The 23319-nt window shown below is 41.9% G+C and overlaps 1 protein-coding gene across 6 annotated transcripts in view; it reads right to left on the reverse strand.

Annotated features, from left to right (window-relative positions):
• Window positions 1-23319, reverse strand: part of slc8a1b (solute carrier family 8 member 1b) — a 132773-nt gene that overhangs the window by 13828 nt on the left and 95626 nt on the right. For 5 of the 6 annotated variants that reach the window (XM_066671177.1, XM_066671172.1, XM_066671164.1 and 2 more), the window contains 3 exons: window positions 8463-8575; window positions 1733-1878; window positions 236-335 (listed from right to left, as the gene is read on the reverse strand). In XM_066671177.1, coding sequence (XP_066527274.1) covers window positions 236-335; window positions 1733-1878; window positions 8463-8575 — 359 coding nt within the window. Of the gene's footprint in view, window positions 1-235; window positions 336-1732; window positions 1879-8462; window positions 8576-9260; window positions 9368-23319 lie in introns of all 6 variants that reach the window. The other variant, XM_066671146.1, reaches the window with a different exon arrangement.

The raw sequence follows: 23319 nt of genomic DNA on the forward strand, positions 1-23319 counted from the left end.
ACATGTAAGTGCTAAAAAGGGGAAACCTAGAGATAGAAAGACAAAAGTCTTTAGTGAAAAGTGATTTTAGAGAGATTTACTGTAGCTCTTGTGTTAAGGCAGGTATAATACAAATGACACTGGATGTGTATATACACTGAACTACTCCTACACACCAGCAGGGGGATACTACACTGACAATGTCATAATGTACAAAAGATGAACACACACACACACACCGAACATGAACACTTACCAGCACTGACTGTAATGGCCTCGATGAACTGATCTCTCCAGCTATTGGTGCCAACCAGCAGAGCCAAGTTTGTCTTTTTGATCAGCTTATCAACAGTGTTCTTTTCAGAGAGAGAGAGAGAGAGGAATATGTTAGCACTGAGCACACATTCAGAATGTATTTCTTACTGATATAATATCAGTGGTTTTAAACCTGGTTTTGAAACCTTACTGTCACTTTTGAATTTAAAGGTCTCTCCCTGTTTAGAGATTCACAGGAGCCTGATCTTGTAAGAGTGAAAATAACTGCCTAGGGCTGTGGTTCTCACTCCTGGTCCTGGTGGGCCACTGCCCTGCACATTGTAGAGTTTCCTCGGCTCCCAACACACCTGATGTGACTAATGAGCTAATTAACAACCCATTCTGAAGTGGGTGTGATGGAGCGAATAGAACGCTAAGACATGCAGAGCAGAGGCCCACCAGGGCCAGGGTTGAGAACTACTGGCCTGGGGTAATATCCAGACTTGTAAAAATTATGGATGTTGCACCTGCACACCACACTGAAATCACCCAAATTACAGCACGGCCTCAGGCAAAAGCCCTCCAGCTTCACTACGGGCTTTAGGAGCTAAATTGCTGTTAGTAAAGCTACTGTTTCCCTCTTTTTTATTCCGCTCTTGCTGTCCACTTGAGACAGGGCAGAACTCACAGAGCTCCTACAGAGGTACTCTATGAAGTCTAATTCATCAGGACGCCTCGCTGTGAAGTGTGTGTGTGTGTGTGTGTGTGTGTGTGTGTGGGCATGTCTGGAGAGAGAGAGAAAGAGAGAAAGTGTGTGTGTGGGCTGAGGGGCTGCATTCAAGGGCTTAGGTTTTAAAACGTCTGTCTGTTTTGAGTGTATTCATGTGTGTGTCCGTCTGGCGGAAGCATTCGTAGGCAAGAGCCGTAAAAAGAAGCACTTAAGAGTCCATTCCCTTACATGGTGTGTGTGTGTGTGTGTGTGAGAGACACATACTCTATGTATGTGTAGGCTTACAATTATAGCAAATAAAGAACTTTGATGTCTATAACAGTCTTGTTGCACCACACGGTAAATGGCCGAAAGTTTGTAGACACTCACATATGCACATCTCATACAAGCTGCACAGAGAGGCGTGAAATGAAAAGGGACTGGAAATGAGAGCAGCTGCACATGAGCCTAATGTCACCACGCCCAGTGACCAAGTGTGGGACGGAGAGGTAACAGTTGCCCATTTACTGTAGGGACAATGTTCTCTGGAGCGATGGGTTTTCGGGATGGTTCAGGATACAGAACTAATCATCCGACATCAGTCCCTGAACCTCACTGATGTTCACGTGGTTGAAGATTAGGAGATCTTTAGGATTAGGAGCTCTTACTGCAAATGGGACCAACTCTACGTATATCGATACCATTGATTTCAGAAGAGACGTTGGATGAGAAAAGTGTCCAAAAACATTTGGCTATGTAATTTCACTTGAGCACCAAAGACTGTCTCACCTTGAACTCGTAGGACTCTTCGATGATGACCTCCAGTTTGACGTGGTCACCCAGCATGGGTTTGCCCATCTCAGCGATGCGCCGCTCTTCTTCTTCCTCCCCTGTCAGGGGCTCCTCCTCTTCCTGTTCCACCTCCTTCACTTCGTCTGCAAAAATAACCACAAAAACAATGGAAAGAATAAAATAAAATAAATCATAAAATTAATTTAAAAATGAAGGTAAAAGTTAGCTTTGTTTTGACTGGATTTGTAAACTTTCTGGTTGAAAAATACACACTAATCGGCCATAAGATTAAAACCCCCAACAGGTGACGTGTCTAGCATGGATTCTCTTCTTCCAGTTACAGCTGCACCTGTCATGAGTGGGATATATCAGGCCGCACGTGAACAGTCGGATGTTGTTCCTGAGCCAGCAGGAAGAGGACTTTGACCAAGCTCAAACTGTGATGGTCATAATGTTTTGGCCAGAGCATCTCAGTGGTTGGTGTGGTACAGTGGTAACACCATTGGCTCCCATGTGAGAAACTTGTGTTCGATGCCCAGTATGGGCAACCAGTGTGAGCTGCACCAATAAAAGTCCTTGGGCAAGACTCCTAACACTTGATTGGCCTACCTGTAATACCAGTAACCTTGTAAGCCGCTCTGGATAAGAGTGTCTGCCAAAATGCAGTAAATGTAAATCTCCAACACTGCAGGTCTTACTGGTTGTCCCCAGTGTGCAGTGGTTAGTATTTAACAAAGGTGGTTCAAGAAAGCACCACCTGCAACTCACTGGCAGCTACGGTCCACAGAGGAGCTACTGTACCACAGGCTGCTGAAATGTTAATGCTGGCTCTAACAGAAAGGTGTCAGAACCCATGGTGTAGTTCAGCATGCTGTATATGGGGCTGGGTATCCATGCTGACCCCTTCACTCCCTTGTGCATCAATGAGCCTTTGAAGCCCATGACCCTGTCACCAGTTGAACCTGATCTATAATTACATAACGATAATCAGCAGAAGATCAGATATTACAGTTAAACCAGCTTGAATCATGCAGAGCAGAGAGATTAAATGCAGATTAAATACATTCATGCAAAAGGATGGTGTGGACACAGACACACACACACACACACAGGGTTAAGGGACACTAGAGGTCTGCTACCAAACTGGGAAAAAATTGGGGTTAATGTTAATATCTCTCTCTGCTCCCCTCAGTGTAAATACTTTATATTTATTTTTTTCCCAGTATTGTATTTAAATCAATGGTGAAGAATAAAGAGGGGGTACTTTTCTAACTGAAACTAAAATTACACAGGGCAGTTTCTGTAGTGCTGAGTCTGGAGTTACAACAGAGGGTTCTCCAAATTACAGGTCATTGGAGCATCACATTGATTTCGAAGCTGTAATTTTAAGAAAGAAATATTACATAGTCTTCCTTTAAATGTAAAATAAAGAATCAATGTAAGATCATTCATTCATTATCTGTAACCGCTTATTCAGTCCAGAGCCTACCTGGAATCATTGGGCGCAAGGCGGGAATACACCCTGGAGGGGGCACCAGTCCTTCACAGGGCAACACAGACACACTCACACACGACACTTTTGAGTCACCAATCCACCTACCAATGTGTGTTTTCGGACTGTGGGAGGAAACCGGAGCACCAGGAGGAAACCCATGTGGACACGGGGAGAACACACCAACTCCTCACAGACAGTCACCCGGAGTGGGAATCGAACCCACAACCTCCAGGCCCCTGGAGCTGTGTGACTGAGACTCTACCTGCTGCGCCACCGTGCCACTCAATGTAAGATCAACACAACTGAATTACGTTTATATTTGTCCTGTGTACTGATTTAAGAATCACAGCGATAAAATTACAATGCGAGTATTTCTTGTGCTTTTGGGTGAGAGATGGATGATACATTGGTGAGAAGAAACTGTTCTTTACTTTATTATAAGACCTCGGCGTAGTTTTGGTGATGTTTTTATATTATTAGAATCTCTCTGCTGAATAAGGGACAGCTTTAGCATCACACACAGAAGCTTTAATAAGGGAAACTACATTGGAGGGATTAAGCGAGGTAGAAGATGAAACTGGAGCTCTGTGTGTGTGTGAGAGAGAGAAGAGACTGAATGAATTTGAGAGAGAGAGAGAGAGAGAGAGAGATTTAATTTAATACATGATATTTATACATGATATTTAATACATATTTCAGCATGATTAAAGTGTAATCTACCTTTTAAACTCAACCGTAGCGGCACTGTATATAGCACTAACACACAGCTGCTAATAGGTCACTAGACTCTGTTAAGAGACTTATTTATTGGAGGAAGTAAAGACCAAATTAGGTAAAACATACATACATATATTACTGTTAATAATGCACTAAATTCTCTCCCTCTCTCTCTCTCTCACATATGATAATACACTGATAATAAACACTGTCAGCGTTTTACACTGTTCATTAAAACAGGGTGTTTTTCTATTGATGACCATAAGAGCTACATAAAACAAAACACTGAAATCCAGGAACGTGAATGGACTGGGGTTCAGATTTCAGTTTCATGTCTGTGCAGACCTCTAATGTAGACCCCTGATAGTTCAACCTGATCAGTGTCTACCTCCCTCTCTCTCTCACACACACACACACACACACACACACACACTGTCAGGGTGAAAGATTAGAATGCGATAGGGGGTAAAGTGGGATGTGGGAATGACTCCATTAGCTTAGCTGCATTACAAGAGAGGGAATAAAACTGCATGCGCATGCACACACACACACACACACACACACACACACACACACACACCCACACACACAGAGGGTTGGAAAGGAGAAAGAAAATGAAACTCCTCTTGGCAGCACCAGGTTGATTCGGAGGAGGAGAGGACCTCTAACCTTATTTTTCATTCCTCCCATCTGTTCTCTCTCTCTCTCTCTGAAGAACTTGGAGTTAAAGCACTCTTACAGAATAACATTTGGATCCTACATTTGCACCAGTGTTATATAATTATTCTGATGTTATATAATAAAACTTACCAAATAACCCCCCCCCCCCACACACACACACACATACTGATCAGCCATAACCGGACCTCTTTGTTTGACAAACTGTCCATTCTCCCAGCTCCTCTGACCATATATTTACACTTTATCTTTCTACAGTTCCAAACAGTAGGCCATCTGTTGCTCTGCACAGTTAACCTCCTTCCAACTTGTTCTTCAGTCGTCCCTGCCGAGACACCTCTGAGCAGCTAGTCTCTGGGTGGTGAATCATTCTGACGTGGTGGTGGTGGTGTTTTACAGCTGATCCACCTTGTAGATATAAAGTCAGAGAGAGTAGCTCATCTGTTGTTTCATTCTCCAGTCCTTCATCAGTGGACACAGGATGCTTTTGGTTGGTGGACCAACAGTGACAGTCCAACATTGACACTGAGAGCTTTAAAAACTCCAGTGGCATTGCTGTGTCTGATCCACTTGTACCAGCCCAACAGACAATAACACACCACCATGTTAGTGTCACTGCAGCACTGAGAATGATCAACCACCCAAATCCTACCTGCTCTGCGGTGGCCCTGTGGGGGTCTAAAACATTGATAAGATTGTGAGTGTCATTTCCATCACACTTTGCTATGAGTGGTGTGTGTGTGAGATTCTACTGCTGAAGGCCATCTTGGTGTTTGAAGTGCCAGTGTGTGTGTGTTTGGAATGCTATTGAAAATATGTGTCTGTGGTCTTTTAAGCAGTGAGTCATGGTAAAAGGGTGTGCATAATTAGACATTACCGTAACAAACCTCTGTATAATTTACAAAGATGTGGTTAGTTTGTTTGAGTGTGTATTTTTAAAAGACAATAGACTAAATGTTATATTAGATGCTATTTCTGTTTATTAAACACATAATTAAACTAATCAAGAATAACCTCCACAGAAAAAAATCTAACTGGACTGGGATACTCTGGACTCTGGAGCAGCTGCACATGAGCCTAATGCTAACTGTCAGCCAGAAGGGTATAAAGACTCCCAGCACTAGGCTGTGGAACAGCGGAACTCTGTTCTCTGCAGCTCATAACGTTGTCAGTGAAATACGAAGTAGATATTTGTAATGAAAGTGAAAGTGTGTGTAAAACGTGCACATGTCTCTCTCTCTCTCTCTGTGTGTGTGTGTGTGTGTAATTAGAAAGGGTTTTTTTCCCTTTCTAGAGAACACACTTTCATCCTATCCTTGAAACAGTGCTTTAATTTACTTAACACACACACACACCTGCAGATGACAGAAGAGGGACAGTGTTTGTTAAGTTAAGAGAGAGAGGCGCTACAGAAAGTAGACTAGAAAGTACAGAAACAAGAGCAATACTCTTCTTTCATTGTCTCCCTCTCTCTCACTCACTGTCTTTTCCTTTTTTTCTGTCTGCCTATCTCTCTCTCTCTCTCAATTATAATCATAATGTATGTCCATTTCATGTCAGTGTTCTCTCTTTCCACTGTGTGTGCCTCCCTCTATATAACCCCCTCTCTTTAGCTCACTTTCCTCTGTCTATCGCTCGCACCCTCTGTAATCAGATTAATCTATAGTTGACCAGTTCAAACACAACACACAGTCAGAACTGTGAAAATTGACTCTAAAATGACCACATCACTGGAGTCTGTATAAGTTCTCACTAGTGCATTACATGTAAATATTCAGCAGCTTGTGGGAACCAAATTACCTCAAGATGAAAATCATGCATAACAATGAGGAGAGAATTTTCAGGTCATGTTTATTTACATTCTGATTATATAGCTCTATGAATAAAAACCCAAATATTGTGGAGTTTTTTTTGTCTTACAACTGTGTTGTTTACATCTCTCTCTCTCTGTATCATTCACTCACTCTCCTCTTCTCTGTGCTTCTGCCTGACAGCACCCCCTCTGACTAAACCCATCTCTCTCCATCACTGCCCCGCTATCTTCCACGTCACTCTCCTTTTCCCTTCTTATACAGATGTCTCTCTCTCTCTCTCTCTCTCTCAGCCCACACATTCGGTTTGTGTGTCGTGTTTATGACCTACCACCACATCATGTGCCCTTTAGTGATCAGAGCTGAGGCCTCTGTTGTTTGACTATGATTCTGAGATTCTTTTAATGGAAAGTTTGATTGATGGAATATAAAAATCCTTCTGTCCAAGTCAATAAACACGTTCCCAAAAGACAATAAATCATGTGGATTAACCACAAAGATGGCTGATAAAGCCCTACGTTCTCTACAACACTATTTATAACACTGTTACACATACCAGCTGCAAACTAATGGGTATGTTTATGTGTGAGTGTGTGTGTATCTGCAGATTTCCAAACATTCTTGAAACAATGGTAATATAAAAATATTAATTCTCGCAGGGCATTTCTTGTCCTTTAAAGGGCAAAAGAATTTACAAAATGTACATGCCATCACCATCAGAGCAAAACCATGCATCTCCGAAATGGTCACTGTCATAGTAATAAGACTTGAAATGAATTTTATAGTGTGAGTTATGGGAAAGGTATTGCTGTGTCTGTCTCCGTGTGTGTGAGAATTAGCAAAGAAGCACCAAGGAAATCAAAGGAATTGAGTGGGTTGATTTTTGGTCCCATGTTATTTTTAAGTGTAATAACAGAGTAGTTAAACAATAACATTTGTATGAAAAATGTATTAACAGTGTAATAACTGTTGGCAACATTAACAGTTTTAGATGGAGTACAGTAGTGCAGCATTTAAATATACATGCATCAGCTTGAGGTTTATATTAGTAATTGTACTAATCTGTACAAATTTTACTAAATTTGTTTCTAATTGAGTGAAAATTTCAATTGCTTTAGTTAAACTGTACCACTGTAATCCTACAGTTACAATGTTATTACATATGTCATTAATGTATAACTACATAGTTCTTACTTCCCTTACATAGGTTTCACTTTATATTAAGTGTCTAATAACTGTGTAGTTACACATGAACCACATATGCAACAACAATGTAATTACTGATGAAATAATACATTACTAATTACATTAGTAATTAGAATTGGTACAAGCTTTTTATTCCAGAAGCCTTTTTCTGGCAGGTATTTAATAAGTTACATTAAGACTGGATTTGCCATAGTTTCTAACATTTTGTTAGTATTTATGTTACAGTCAAGACATTGTAACCAGCTTCAGCTTTAAACCATTCCATAATGAGATCCATTATTTCACAGTGTAACATTTATGAAATTATTTAAATATGTTGCATTTTATTACCCCTGAGCAATGTCTATAATTACCACTCAAATATTACACCAGTACCTACATAACTACACAGGAACTGTACACTTATTTTAAAGTGTAAAAATAAAATCTGATTATTAACTTAATTACACATATGTTATTACATGTGTGTAATTACATGACAGAGAATATGCTGTTACAACTAAGAAGATCCACTTGTGTAATTACAAAAGGCAAAACTGAAGTTGATACACGTATGGAATTACATAAGCTTTACTACTGTAATCCATCTGTAACAGGTACTAATTCATCAGTCGTTACATTGTTGTTGCATATGTTGTTCATGTGTAACTACGCAGTTATTACAGACACTTAATGTAAAGTGGGATTGTGTGAGCTTTTAATTTTTATTAGATTAGTAGGAAACCAAGCTGAGAGTAGGAGAGAGAAATCCACCACTGAAGAGCACAGAGGAATAAGAAGCTAGAGTGAGATATAAAGTCAGAGGGAGAGAGAGAGAAACCTCTGTATTCTGCTCGTCCTCTCCTCCTCCACTGCGGTGTCTGGAGCACTACATAAAAGCTGCTCTGCTTATTGTACTCCTCTCGATCAAGAACCCTGACCGTTACCGTCTTCCTGCAGAGACAAGACAACAGGCAACACGGGGGTTGGAACCATGCATGACACACACATACACAAACTCACACTCAAACACACACACACACACACACACACACACACATGCATGGGGGACCATTTGGGAGGATGGCGACTGATGAAATTGCAAGTCCACACCAAGTCAGAGGGCATCCAGAGAAGGATCATGTTGTGTGTGTAGTTGTATGTATTCGCAATTGTGTACATGCTGGTCTCAATGTGAATTTATACATATTTTATTAAAAGACTATTCCTAGGCCTTGTATAATGTGCACAAAATATAGTTCACCTTTGTAGCCGTCCCCTAACGTCAACTCTAATCATAACCCAAACCTTAAACCTAGCCCCACCCCTAACCCCAAATATAGCTCTAAGCCAGAGGGCTTCAATTCCAGATCGTTTTAAAATGAACTCTTCTTCATGTAACAGAGGGTCAATGTGTGGAATTTACAGAAAGAGCGCCACCAGTGGATGGGTGCTCACATAGTGGTCTAACTCTAACCCTACTATTATGTGACCCTGTGTAATGACAATGCATGAAAGCAAATATGTATTTGTATGTGTTTGTGTGTGTGTGTGTGTGTGTGTGAGCGCGCTTCCTCTCTGGCTCCCCCTGCTGGTGTGGAGGCTCGGCTTGGCGACCTTAGGTCATGCCCCCTCCCACCTTTCTTCTCATTGGTCTCTACGAGCTGCGGCTCGCCGATCTCCAGGAAGAAACTCTTGTTTTTCTCATACTCCTCGTCATCGATTATCCTTACTTTTATCGTTTTGCTGGAGAAAGAGAGGAAAGGAGAAGAGAGAGAGAGAGAGAGAGAGAGAGAGAGAGAGAGAGAGAAAGAGAGAGAGAGGAAAAGAGCAGTGAGGAACCCAGCCGGGGGGAGGAAAAAGAGTGAAAGATTAAAAGGCATGCAGTCGTGCAACAAGCAGAAGAGGACAGGAAAGGAGAGATGGGAGGAAGGAAGGAGGAAAAAAACAAAACAACACAAAACAAAACAAAAAAATCGAAGGGCATCAAACAGCCTTTGCAAGCATGACACACACACACACACACACTGCCCATAATAACCCACTTTCAAGCCCTAACAGAAATCAATAGAAATTTAATACGAGGTTCTGTATGGGGACACTGGACACAATGAATAATCGTTCAAGGACTTACAGCTCAGTTCCTGGCATTGAGAGCTTCAGAACACTCACAGAAACTACAAGAGATCCTTCCTTCAAAACACCGCTCTACACATCCACTTCAGAGCCAAAGGATTTGGACACCTTCCCAAATATGTTCGGGAATGAAGCGTATTTTCGGGGAGGTTGTTTCTCTGTACTGCAGTAACAGCCTCTACTTTCTGACAATGCCTTGGACTAGATGTGGGAACACTGCTGTGGGGATTTGATAGCACACACATAACAGCCACAGAAGTGTGTTTATTGATAATGGATTATACGTGGAGTATAATCACACAGTTCCAGTGCTGGACAACTCATTCCCTGGGGGCTTTGCAGCCCTCTAGCTGAGGCTTGACATCGCACACAGTGATTTTAGGCCCATGTGCAGCTGCTCTAGAGCGTCCCATTCTGTGGGTCACTCTTTATATCAGTTATAATGCCATACAATCCCACGTAAAATTATTGTCAACCTGCTGTTAATAACTAATGAAAAGCCTTAGCCGTGCCTTAAAGCCGCTAACAAGCCCAAACTAATGGTTCCCTACCAGCTGTTTTCCCAGCTACGCTAGCCTTTAGAACGTAGACGCATGACGCACATCACGCCAGCCCAGTGAGCGCCGTGTGAGTAGAGCACTTTACTTCAGCAAATGTCAAGCAAATGTCAAACAAGCCTCCTATTCTCCAGATGTTGGAGTGGTGAAAACTCTGGTGATGTGTCTGATCTGAGTCATTCGCAGGCCTTTGTTTGTTTGTTTTATTGTTTTTTTTCCCCTACTCTTCATAAACTCACACACTGCCAGAATGCAGCTGCAGGCCAAAGGTAATCGATTACCACTTCTCAATACTGCTTCAGTAACGTGTTAGAAACAGAGAGAGTGGGAGGTAGCCAAAAGTCCAGAGAGAGTAGAGACAGTAGGAATGATGTCTTAGGAGTTTTTTTGTTGTCAAATCCAGGGTGGAAAAAATGCAACAGTTTACACCATATCATCAGTTGACAGGAGAAGGATCAAACAGGAATGGGAGTTAATGGAACACGAGTCTTGGCCAAGTACATCAGGACCGTTTCCATCCGTCACACAAAGAGAAGCTGCTGTGTTTATTTTATGTCAAAAAATGAACGCAGAGTTAAAGGCTGTGTTCCAGTTAGGTCTGGGCAATTAATCAAAAATAAATCGAAATTCAGAACTTCTAATCGACATAATCTTGTCTATATCAATTATACTGATATTTGTATTCTGTTATGTCCCCACTGTGTGTTCATGTACTGTCCCTTTAAAACCATGCTACCAAGCTGTAGCTACATGATTCTGCCCCTATCTGCCACATGGAAGCAACCTAAACGCAGTGGTCGACCGAGCGACTCAAACAGCTCGTACCAAAGAGAAACCCAGCGTCTGTGGTTTGGACGTGCTGTGTTTTTACTTAATTAAAACAACACTGAACAAAAAGAAGTCAAATGTAAACACTGAGGAAAAAACTTGGTTTCAGAGACCAAAGCACAATCACACACCAAATATAAACAGTACTCGAAAAACAAGCTCCCAGCCACATTAGAAAAAATATCTGAGCTTTAACACTGGAGCATATTTACAGTACAATCCTCGTCACTGAACTGTGAAGGTCAAAAATACAAAAACAAAATAATTGCTCATTAATCGTAATTGTGGTAAAATGAACAATTATTCGTGATAAATTCGTGGTAAAATCGTAGTATAACAGTAACCCACAGTATTGGAAGAAGCCAGTATTTAAAAATAATGTGAAAATGATGGTGTGAACAATTATAAAATTGATTTCAACATCAATTTAGTTAATTATTCAACGGCAGTGAGACAAGGATCACCAACAAAAACACGCCTCCTATTTTCATTGGCTCACAGACAGATAGAAACTCTTTACTCTCTTTAGCGAAACCTCATTGCACCTGCTCCTTTAGCTACCAAGGCTCAGTAAAATGCCACTCCACGAGCTGCCATGGGTTGATTAAATCCTGCACCATTTGCTCTGTGATCTCCTTCTCTACACATCAATAGGTGGTATTACGTTATACTCAGATAAAATCTGGAACTTATGTATATGTTTTTATTCACTGTTCTTTCATGTTCAGTGTCCAGAGCCTGGCCATCTAACATACTGTTTCTTACAGACAACTAAACACAAAACATGTTCTTAATTACTAATTAGGATCAATGAAGAAGGTGACCATTAATAAACTACAAACTAAAGCTGCATTAATAAATGCTAATTTGTTATTAGCATTAATTAGTATCCATTTCTCTCTATTTCTCTGCTCTTGCAGTCATATTTAATCCAGGCTTTATTCAGATTGTTTGCAGAAAGACACACACACACACACGGTGATGTCGTATACCTCTAAGCCACCTTGATGGTTATACTCGGAATGTGGGTCAAGCGATGACTCGGTCAGCTCATCAATAAATAATGTGCATACTATTGGATGGAAAACTGTTTATACACTATGTAATGTGCATGTGTAAAAATGTGTAAAATGCATGTGTGTGTGTGTGTGTGTGTGTGTGTGTGTGTCGTCCTTCTTGTGTGCCTACCTTGTTCACATCTATCAATCCTTTTAGTTTTCAATTCCATTTTTTCTCTTTCTCCTTTGTCTGTGCCTATGCCCTCCCTCACCTCTCTTTCTCGAAGAATGGACGTGGTTTCCAATAAAAGTTACACTATGTGTCCAAATCTTTGCAGAAGCGTTCTCACCCAACATTCCTATCTCAGTGCGGAGTACATCCACATTTGCTGCAGTGAAAGTCTCGACTCTTCTGGGAGGGCTTCACACTAGATGTTGGAACATCACTGGGAGAGTTTGACTGCATTCACCCATGAGAGCATTAAAGCATTAGCTGGGATCTTTTAGACACCTGTAACCGGCCTGGCATTGAGCACAGTGACCTGAGCCTCATGTGGTACTCTTCTGTGGAGATTGTACAATTCTGAATGTCTGGTCATGGTGGGGGCGCTGTCAAATGCAGGACATCACTCATTCTTAATGTGTATACAGACTTTTGGACATACATCGCATGACTTTACGGATCCAATGATTCGTTTCAGTGAATCATTCACTGTCAAGCCAATGTAGCAGCATGGATTGTGCACCATTTGAATCACTGAACGTTACATAGAAGGGAATCGCTTCAGTGAATAACTTGTTTCCGAAAAAAGGTCTTCAACAAGGGCTGCAGTGCTCAGCACTACAAAGTGTGCAGACAACAGGGGTTACTGCGTAAAATAAAGCTGCCCCACTTTCTACCTGACCAAAAATACAGTACTGCAAAGCTCGGTTACACACACACACACACACACGCCTCCACAGTGAGAGGAGTACGTCCTGACAGTGTGGAGGCGGAGGAGGAGGAGGAGGAGGGAGAGGAAGAACACTGCACTGCAGCACTGTGAACTGTTATGCCTCACAGGCCTTTATGGTGCATTATGCATATCTCCCCTGCTTATAATGAGCCCTGAACTCCACACACAAACACACACACACGCACACACACACACCCCAGCACATGCAGTTCACTGTGAAACGGACATAGACAGGACAGAGGTTCACCCGAGACCATGCGTTTTAACAGAAGCCTTCATAAGAGCTGAAATAAATGGAACTATTGTGACAGCTGACACAGGAGGAGCATCTTTATCGTGATCATTAAACATCATCGCCCCCTCCACCCCCCGAGTCACTCACAGTCACCAGCACCATCCTCACAGGCATGTGAAGCTAGCCACTGTTACACCACCACTGGAGAACTCAACACACTTGGAGGACAACACTACCTAGATCTGTTACCCCAGCCAACAGAGACCTACCCTGGCTAGCACTTGTGTGATGGGGAGAGAGGAAGGGCAATGACAATCCAGTCCTATGATCGAATATTTTTTCATTCATTCGTTGTCGGTAACCAATTTAGGGTCCGGTTCAGGGTTGCGGTGGGTCCGGAGGTTACCGGGAATCACTGGGCGCAAGGTGGGAACACATCCTGCAGGGGGCATCGTGTCTGTGTGTGTGTGAAAGAGTGTGTGCATGTGTGTGTGGTGTCCTGAAAGTAATGCCAAGTAAATCCAATCTACTATACACACACACACACACCCATTTCACATGTGTAATAATTTCACACGTACTGCACAATCTTAAGTACTTGATTGTGATTGTGTGTTGTCATGTGTGTGTCTCTCTCTCACTGTGTGTGTGTGTGTGTGTGTGTGTGTGTGTGGTGTTGTCATGTTTATTAGAACAACATTGCACAATAGGATTACTGCCCTACACACACACACACACACACACACTGCAGTTATTGATTTGTGTTGGAGTCTGAAACCAAAGCTGAGCTGCAGTGTGACTGGTGAATATTGAGATAAGAAAAAGACGATGCAGAGAGAGAGAGAGAGAGAGAGAGAGAGAGAGAGAGAGAGAGAGAGCGAGCATGAAAGCAGGAGAAAGATGTAGGGAAGACGGTGTCAGCAGGAGAACGATTGTGTTACAGAGTAGGTCACTCATTTCATTTCCAGACAAAACGTCTGTTAATTCAAGCTGTTTGTGTCCATCCTTCCACGGCTGGTAAGCCCTTACTGACAACATGTGTTATTAATGTGTAACTACGGAGCTCTATAGAAGCACTTCACGTAAACTGGGACCAATTACATGATGTAATTCAAGGAAAGTTTTCACATATCCACAAACACACATTCCATAGACTCCCATTCATTTTGTGAACATTTGAATTTACTACCAGCTTAACCTTAACCCTAACTTATTTAATGGCCATTAGTCACCACAATGTGAGTGTGTAAGCACATTTTGGCTTTCACAAAGTGAGATATACACTGGCGCGTGCACACACACACACACACACACACACAACACAGTGAATGATCTTATACTGCGATGGAAAAAACAACAAACGATTCCTCCCTCTCCATCATTGCGAGAGTGACCTTTTAAATCAGTCTGCTGTAATGAAGCAGCATTTTAAGCGACATTTGCATAAAGGCTGTAATTAGACATTTAACAGAGGCCCATTATGGAATAACAGCGGGATTATAAGAGTGAGCACATGGGGCAGAAACACACACACACACACACACTACTGATCACTGAACAGGTCAATCAACAGGAATGCTTCACTAGATTAACAAATTGATTCAGTCGCCTAATAAAAACATCACATAAAAAACTGAGTGGCTGTCAAAAAAGGTCCAACACTCCCTCTATGTGTGTGTGTGTGTGTGTTCCTGCCCCATTAAAGGAACACTAGGTAAGACTTGATCATTTTGCTGCTAGGCTCCTCCTACAGTGTAATTGACTTTTACTGCACTGCCCAAGGGGGTGGGAGGTGGTGTTCCTACCCTCCTCAGGTAGATACATAGTGTAGTCTCTGCAGTGCTGAGCTTGGAGTAGCAATGACAGACACTATAAGCTCCCTAATACAGCTCAGTAAATCATCACAATGCTTTTGAAAGCTGTCATTTTAAGGTAAAAATATTGTTTACAGTTTTAAATATAAAGTTACTACAAAAGGTTCTTTGAATGATGCCATAGAAGAACCACTTTTGGTTCCATAAAGAACCATTCTTGTTAATATGTTTAAATGGGTAAAGAACCTTAAGATCAGGTGATGGATTTTAATTTTTAAAAGGTTCTTCTCACTGACACGTCTGAAACAAACAATTTATATGGAACCAAAAGTGGTTCTTCTATAGCATCGCTCAAAGAAACTTTTGTAGCAACTTTATTTTTAAAACTGTAGTCTTCCTTTAAGCCACAAATTGATCAGAGATGGTCAACAAGTTTAAAATTTAATAAATTCACTTATATTGTAGCTGTTTCTGATAAAATGGCCAGTGAGTGAAGTTCTGAAAGGATGTGAACACATTTTGAGAAAAGGGAATGGCCACAAAGAAAATGTCAAACAGAGAAGCTGAAAACAATCACATCTTCTACACCATTCTCTACAGAAACATTTCACATTCTTAGTCAAGTCTCAATCTCTTCAGGATCACAGTGGGTCAAGATTCTCCCCAGACGGCAGGAGCACAGTCTGGATGGGGGCCAGTCCACAGCAAGGCATCACACACTCACACCAGTGGACAATTTAACACAGCAGTCCACCTACAGTCACATATTCTTGGACTGTGGGAGGAAACCCGTGCAGACAGAGAGAGAACAGGTCAACATCCTCATAGAGAGTGACCCAAGAACAAGGGTTGAACCCAGGGTATTAGGACCCTGGAGCTGTTTGGTAGTTACATGGTTGTTTCTAATAAAGCATCACAGACCATTCTCCGGTGTGAATTTATAAACACAAAACCAGTCCTCGTGTGACTGCCAGCGCCTGTGGCTGAAAGAGCTGTGTTCCGCAGGGTGGTTCGCGCCCACTCTCTCCTCAGTTCTGTTCTGCTGTCTCGCTGCCTTCTGGGTCAAGGTGATTTCAGACTGAATCAAAGCCGGAGCCATTATTTCCACCTTCTTGTGACACAATTTTCTGCAAGATCTCAGTCGTCACGGGAGACGAGAAAGACAAGGAGACCCAATTTCAATTTCTCTGATCCCTCCAACTTTGGACCAACTGTCTACATCCTTTCATCCGTCTCCCGGCGCCCTATATCACTCTTTCTTTTCACTCTCTTTTTTTCTCTCTCACTCTCAATCTCTGTCTCCAGGGCACATTTTGACAGGCAGGTTTTAAGTCAGTAAATTAATTAGAGTAATTGTAACAGGTTTCCCGGGAGATTAGTGTGTGTGTGTGTGTGTGTGTGTGTGTGCGTGTGGGAGAGAGAGAGAGAGAGGGAGAGAGTATGAGATTGGGATATATATATATATATATACATACATACATACATACATACATACATACATACACACACACACACAGGCTCTGTTTGTTTTTCTCTGTCTCTCACTGTGTTTGTGGTTTGTGTGTGTGTTGGGGGCTGGGGTGTTGTATGATCAAATTAGTGTTCCTCTTACCACTTAAACCCACAGCTGATAATAGCTCGTTATTATTCATGACGAGTGTTTAGATGCTCATTAATAATGCATATGTTGCAGCCTTCTAGGGCCTTGTCCCAATATCAACCTGGGGAAAAAATGGGACGGGTGCAAAGAGGTAAATGCTTTCAGATTCTTAAAAAGAACACAGGCCAGTCCAGTGCATGCACACACACACACACACACACACACACACACCTCATCCTCTTCCTGTTTCCATGCAAAAGAAAGGCATATTTCAAAGGCTGCTGCTACAACTGCAAGGAGCAGATACTCCTTGTAAATCAATCAGAGAACAAAAGATGTGTGTGTATTTGTGTGCGTGAGAGAGAGAGAGAGAGAGAGAGAGAAAGAGGGAGTGTGTGTGTGCGTGTCCTAGCTGGCCCCTCTGTCCAGTCCAGCTGCCCAAGGACAAAACAGCACATTTAGATTAGCCAAAGGCACAAAAGGCAAAATGACAAAGGCCCCCGGAAACAAGGGAACGCAGGAGAGGCCAAAAAGAGGAGGAGGAGGACTGCACTGGCCAGAGAGAGAGAGAGAGAGAGAGAGAGAGAGAGAGAGAGAGAGAGAGAGAGAGAGAGATGGAGGGCAATCCACTGCTGTTCAAAAAGAACCAACACTAGTATCAATGCAGCACATATTTCTCACGCTCATTTTAAGTTCTGCTTCCAAGTCACCCATATTCAACATTCATAGTTCACTTTAAGAGTCCACTTCTTGCATCAAAGTCCCAACCCATGGTGGACAAGATGATGGAACATTGCTTTGATCCCAAGTCAACCCAAAAGAATAGGATGGAGATCCATCTCTCCAGAGAATGCAGTTCCACTGCCCATACCTCTAGCTGTGGCTTTACTTGAGGCATGTGTAATTCTATTGGTCAGGGCTTTACTGTGGCACTTATACAGCTTGAATTCACTCAGAAAGGCATGTCTACATCCAAAAAGGCTTCGGTACAGACACTAAGCCAATAAACACCACACAGGTCCTGTATCTGTTTTACTCTCCACATCACCTCCGCAGTCGTGAACCCATGAGCCATTTAGCAGCGAGTCGCCAAATACCATGAACCCCTGAAGTGAGGTTCCAAGGGTTTTTTGGCGATGTCTAATGCGTACAATCTTCCGAAGGTAAAGGCTGAGACACGTTTGGATGAGAGCCTTAATCACAGGGGCTCGTGGGCCAGCAGAGCTGTTGCTTTTCTGACATGTTTAACACCAAAACCCACACATGCTTACTCATTCTGCTCAAAATACTTCCAAGCGTTAGAGCAAGGAGATGCATGCACACACACACACACAAGCTTGCAAAATACACACACAGATCACAACGTCCTCTCATGGCTGTTAATCCAAGGCTCTGGCTCCTGATGCCCATATATGGTTGTTTCTCTAAGTGCTAACCTCTTGACCTCTGAGCATCTGAGGAGCCCACATGCATCTCTGAGCGTCGCCGTGGCAACAGCATGGTGCTCCTGAGAAGACAGAGACCCTTTTCCACAATCCTCTGTTCTGCATGTGTGTGTGTGTGTGTGTGTGTGTGTGTGTGTTTAGCTCTTTCATGATTTGAGATACAAACCCATTTCCAGAAAAGTTGGACCATTTATTTAACTAAAAAAAGCTTTCCAATGTATTCACTGGCCCCTGACTTGATTATAGTGTGTAAAAATAAACAAATCAGAATTTGACTCCTATAACACACTCCAAAGAAGTTGGGACAGAGGCAAAATAAGTGTGAAAAAAATGTACAGAATATTTAAGTCACACCAATGCCATAAGCAGGTTGATATAAAAAGTTAAAGAGAATCCACCCTACACTGTTTGAAAAACTGCCACTGTGGGGGTACCCTCAAGGTTACATATTCAGTACCTGAAGTTAGGGAACGTAATTGTACAATTGTAACTGTAGATTTTTAAAATTGTTCTGATTTCATTTGTACGCCCAGTTTCATTTGCAGGACTACTATTTTGTACATTACAGTTCTATGATGAACCTTTAGGGAACCAACTTTGACTTTAAAACCACTGCTGTACCTTTAAAGGAACATTTACACTGTGTGCCTTTAGTGCCCAATAATGTACCACTCACGTACTGTACTTTTGTACGCAAAGTTGTGGCTCACCACTGGATCAAATTTCATGAAATAATTCTCAAAGAAATATTTCTCTGCACAAAATGTACAAAGAACTGAAGCATTCCATTGACTACCAAGCGGAATATTGTTAAAAGACCTGAGCTCATCTCCGACGCCCTGAAAGACCGTGGTCAGATGAGTTCTACGAAAAATGTTTGTTGACATCTTAGTGCCGAAGACTAAAGAGACCATCCAGAGTGTTATCAGCGAAAGTTGTATAAGCAAATATTACTCATGGAACAGGACTGCATCAGTGCCATTGTCATGTGCGACTTTCCACTGATGTAGTGATGTACACTGAGTTGTTAGAGAGACCTTGCTGCCACAACATTATGGCTTTGTAAACACAGAGTGTGTTTGAGGGACATGCCTGCAGACCAGATCAGTCTCTTACAGCACGTCATGAAGAGGAGAGCCACGGACTGCTGAGCAGTTGGAGTCTTGTATCAAGACAGAATGAGCAAAAATGACACTTCAACAATTTGTATTCCTATTTCCAAACAGTTTACACAGGGTAACTCAGCTAAACTTGCATTTATCCCAATGTTTTGTGAGTATGTTTTGGGTAAACATTATAAATAGTTAATCAGTGTTAATCAGTAAAAAAACTGGAAATATATTATTTGTGCTTTAAAAGAATACATCTTTAAAAGAAATGAAGTTATTGTTTTTGTGGATTTTAAAAAATAATCTTCTGTGGAAACAGAATTGTTTTAGGCAGAAAGAGAAAAGGTAGAAATAACAGAAAAAAGAAGGGTGTGTGTGTGTGTGTGTGTGTGCCAGGTTCAATAATGTAGGTACCAGATCTCTTTAAACACAATCATGCTGCAATTCCTAAAACATAAGTCATTAAAAGTTGTGTAAAACGTATGCATGTGTGTGTGTAGTAAGATGGAAATATGTGGTAAATGCAGTGCAGATAGGGGCAGGTAAGATAAGATGCAGGCTGGCAGTGTGTGTGGGTTTGAGTGTGTGTGAGACATGTGACATACAACTTAATACACACTGGTGCTGGCAAAAGCCAATGGGAATTTGAACCAAACGGAAATCGACTGACAACCTCAGCCACGGACATACCATTAGAGACATCACACACACACACAAACACACTCTTCCAGAAACTCGTAAATCCTGTCGTTCCACAAGCTGTCTCTTCCAGGAAAGGAAGAGTGGAGAAGCTGCTATTTCTCTCTCTCTCTCTTTGCCAGTATTCCAGTTTTACTAAGGTCACAGTAATTCAAAAGGCAGCTCTCTCTCTCTCACTCTCTCACTCTCTCACTCTCTCACTCTCTCACTCTCTCTCAAACACACACACACACTCTAACATCAGCATTAATATCAGTAAAACGTGTGTTATGGAGAGACATACAGACAAAATACAAAACAAAACACAAAAAGAAACAAACAAATAGTTAAGTACCTAGAAAAAGTTTCTAGTTAGGAAATTAGATGTGATGCATTAGATGTGATGTAGGCAGTGTGTGCTCTTAAAATTGTACATACATAAAATAATAATTCATTGTGTAGCTTCATCTGATGGTCTAGAAATATATTGCTGTCACATTACACCTTAGTACATTTTTTTCGGCCAAAAGATGAAGTCTCAACATTAATTCTTATTGCTGAGTATTTATAGCCATTTAGGTTTACATAAATACACATATGTCTGAATATGAAGTAGTCTCTGAATTTTTACCTAACATGGACATATCCAGTACCAGCAGAATCCTGAACTTTAATAATTATCAAAATTGTTGGACTTTCATCACTGTGTGGCTTCCAGGCCACTCCAAATAACAGGGGTGTAGCATGCTTTCCACAAATCACACAAATAGAGCTGTAACTCAGAAATGCTTTTCTGAAAATTTACAAAACTAAACAGGATAGTTCAATATGGGTATCGGATGACATGATTACATTTTGGTGCTACTGCATCCCTAGAGGGTGCCATGACATATAAAAAACAAAATGTGACAATTTATTGCCCAGTTACTGCACTCCTTGTAGCTGGATTTGGGTAATATTGGGCATGCTCCTTTAGAGTATGTACAGTGGCGAATGCTCTAAGACTGCAAGGGAAGCTCAGCTTCCCCTAAAATGTCAAAAAATAAGTGATCAAATATATACTGTTGTGTGTACATGTCATTGAATAAATATGCACTACAACACGCTCAACGCATTCAGAATCAGCTTCTTATCACTGGTAAAGACGCGACTTTCCCGCAGCTCCGCGGTGCTTTAAACAGTGAGGACGCTGAGCGTCCACAGAGTTCAATAGCAAAGCAGCGAAACGAGACGAGTGATTGGATAAATGCTGGGCTTTGTCCCGCCCATCGTACGCTCAGCGTCTCTGGGGTCTATGGGGCAGTGGGCTGGCCTCGGCTGGACCGGACGCTCAACTTCTGCATGATGATTGGATGATCTATATGAGGCTGAATCCCTTTTTGATTGACAGCGAAATGAGCGAATCAGCGATCCTTTGGTGTAAAGATCCGTGGGAGCATTACATTTTCATTCTGTTCTGAGTTGAACTAGACTTTCTTAATCCTCTTAGTGGCATTTTCTTTGTTAAAAACGACTAGCAACAAATCGAGCTTCTATTTCTGGTGGGTTTTTTGTAGCTGCTTGTGTTTGGAGACTGACTTCTATCACTCTTTCTGACTTTTATCACAGTTTCTGTCCAGCGGGTGCTGCTGAGCAGCTTTAAGCAGCCTAGCTCTGCAGGCCATTGAGACGACACTAGTCAAGTCCCTGGAAAAGACGCCTTGTTGGTACGACAGGGTCACAGATCATTTTCTTGAAAAGGAACGGAGGGTAGAATTTACGTATAAATAAACCGACACATTTTATGATGTAGGCCGAAATTGAGCTTCCCCTCCTTGAAAGACCAGCATCCGCCACTGGTATGTACCTATATATGTCTATGTAGTTTGTTCTCAATTTCAGCTGCCGAAAGCTATTTGGCTGACGACTGTCAAGAAGTCAATAATTTTCCTCTTATAACTTGCCCACAGAAGCAGCATGCCAAATTTCTGCTTGATCTGCCTTGTGGATGCAGGGGCATACATTTCTTGTTATTCTAGCACCCCCTATATGAATTTGAAGTAGAAGTAGAATGTTGCATTTTAGCAAATTTGAATAAAGTATGAAGTTAAGTTTTGATACCAAGCTTAAGAAAACTATGCAAAACAGTAAAATCTTTGTAGGTGAACCTTATGGTTTTAAAAGGGTCTGACCCAAGGAATCAGAGGAAAGCAATTTGTTTTTTATGACACACAGGTTACAAGATGGTTGAAAATGTGTTTTCCTTTGCTGTAGCAAGCCCTTAAGACCAATCCAGTTGATGTCTTGAGCCTGAGTAACGGGAAGGACTACTACCTATTGACAAAGTTTTAAGTCTCTAGGACTTTTGATTTTGCCTGTGAAAAAAAGCTCCAGGCAGCACTGCTGTGTCTGATCCACTTGCACCAGTACAACACTAACAAACATACACCCCCCAGCGTAAGTGTCAATGAGAATGATCCACTACCCAATCCTACAGGTTGTGGTCATGTGTAACAACCCAAACTGCAAGAACAGCCATTTCAACAACACTCAACACTGCACAGATCAGTACTCTAAGCCACAGCCCCACCAGGGTTTCCTCAGTAAACCAGCCTGTGGAGTGGAAGCACTTTTGCTGAGCCTGTGTGTGTGACATTAATACATAAAAACATTTGACATGATCCATAGAGCTTCCGCCAAATCTGACCTGACAGCTCTAACAGAATGAATATTTCAGGCTTTACAGGGTGCCTCACAGCGGTAGAAAGACACCACATTTGAGACTGTTTTGCTCCCATTCAGCAACGAACATTGCTGTGGGTTTTGATGGCATTCCGCCTTTTAAACACTTGTGAGGGTCAGGGCTGCCTATCTGTAACTTTGAGCAGAGCTCATGTACAGCTGCTCCAGCGTGCCCCATCCCATTTTCAGGTTTTCTAAAGTGATTTTACAAGCAACTCAACATCGTGGCCATAGCGAAGTCACCGAAGAGAAGCTGAATTCATTGTTAAAGGGATGTCTATATGCTTTAGACACATATGGGTTTCTAATGAGGGTTCTGGGTGAGAGTGATTACTACTGGGATTCCCACAGTTCACAGCGCCAAGGTCAGAGGTTGTAGCCACAGGATGCATTGGGAGAATTGACCCACAATCCCCCCTGTGTATGCAAATGACCCACACAACAAGGTAATTAAAATATCCAGATAATGAAGTCATGACCGGGAGAGAGAGAGAGAGACAAAGAGAGAAGGGGCAGACAGAAGAGAAGGAGATAGATGGATAGAGAGAGAGAGAGAGACGGGGCAGACAGAAGAGAAGGAGATAGATGATAGAGAGAGAGACGGGGCAGACAGAAGAGAAG

The sequence above is a fragment of the Hoplias malabaricus genome, chromosome 1, assembly GCF_029633855.1.
Source record: "Hoplias malabaricus isolate fHopMal1 chromosome 1, fHopMal1.hap1, whole genome shotgun sequence".
NCBI lineage: Eukaryota > Metazoa > Chordata > Actinopteri > Characiformes > Erythrinidae > Hoplias > Hoplias malabaricus.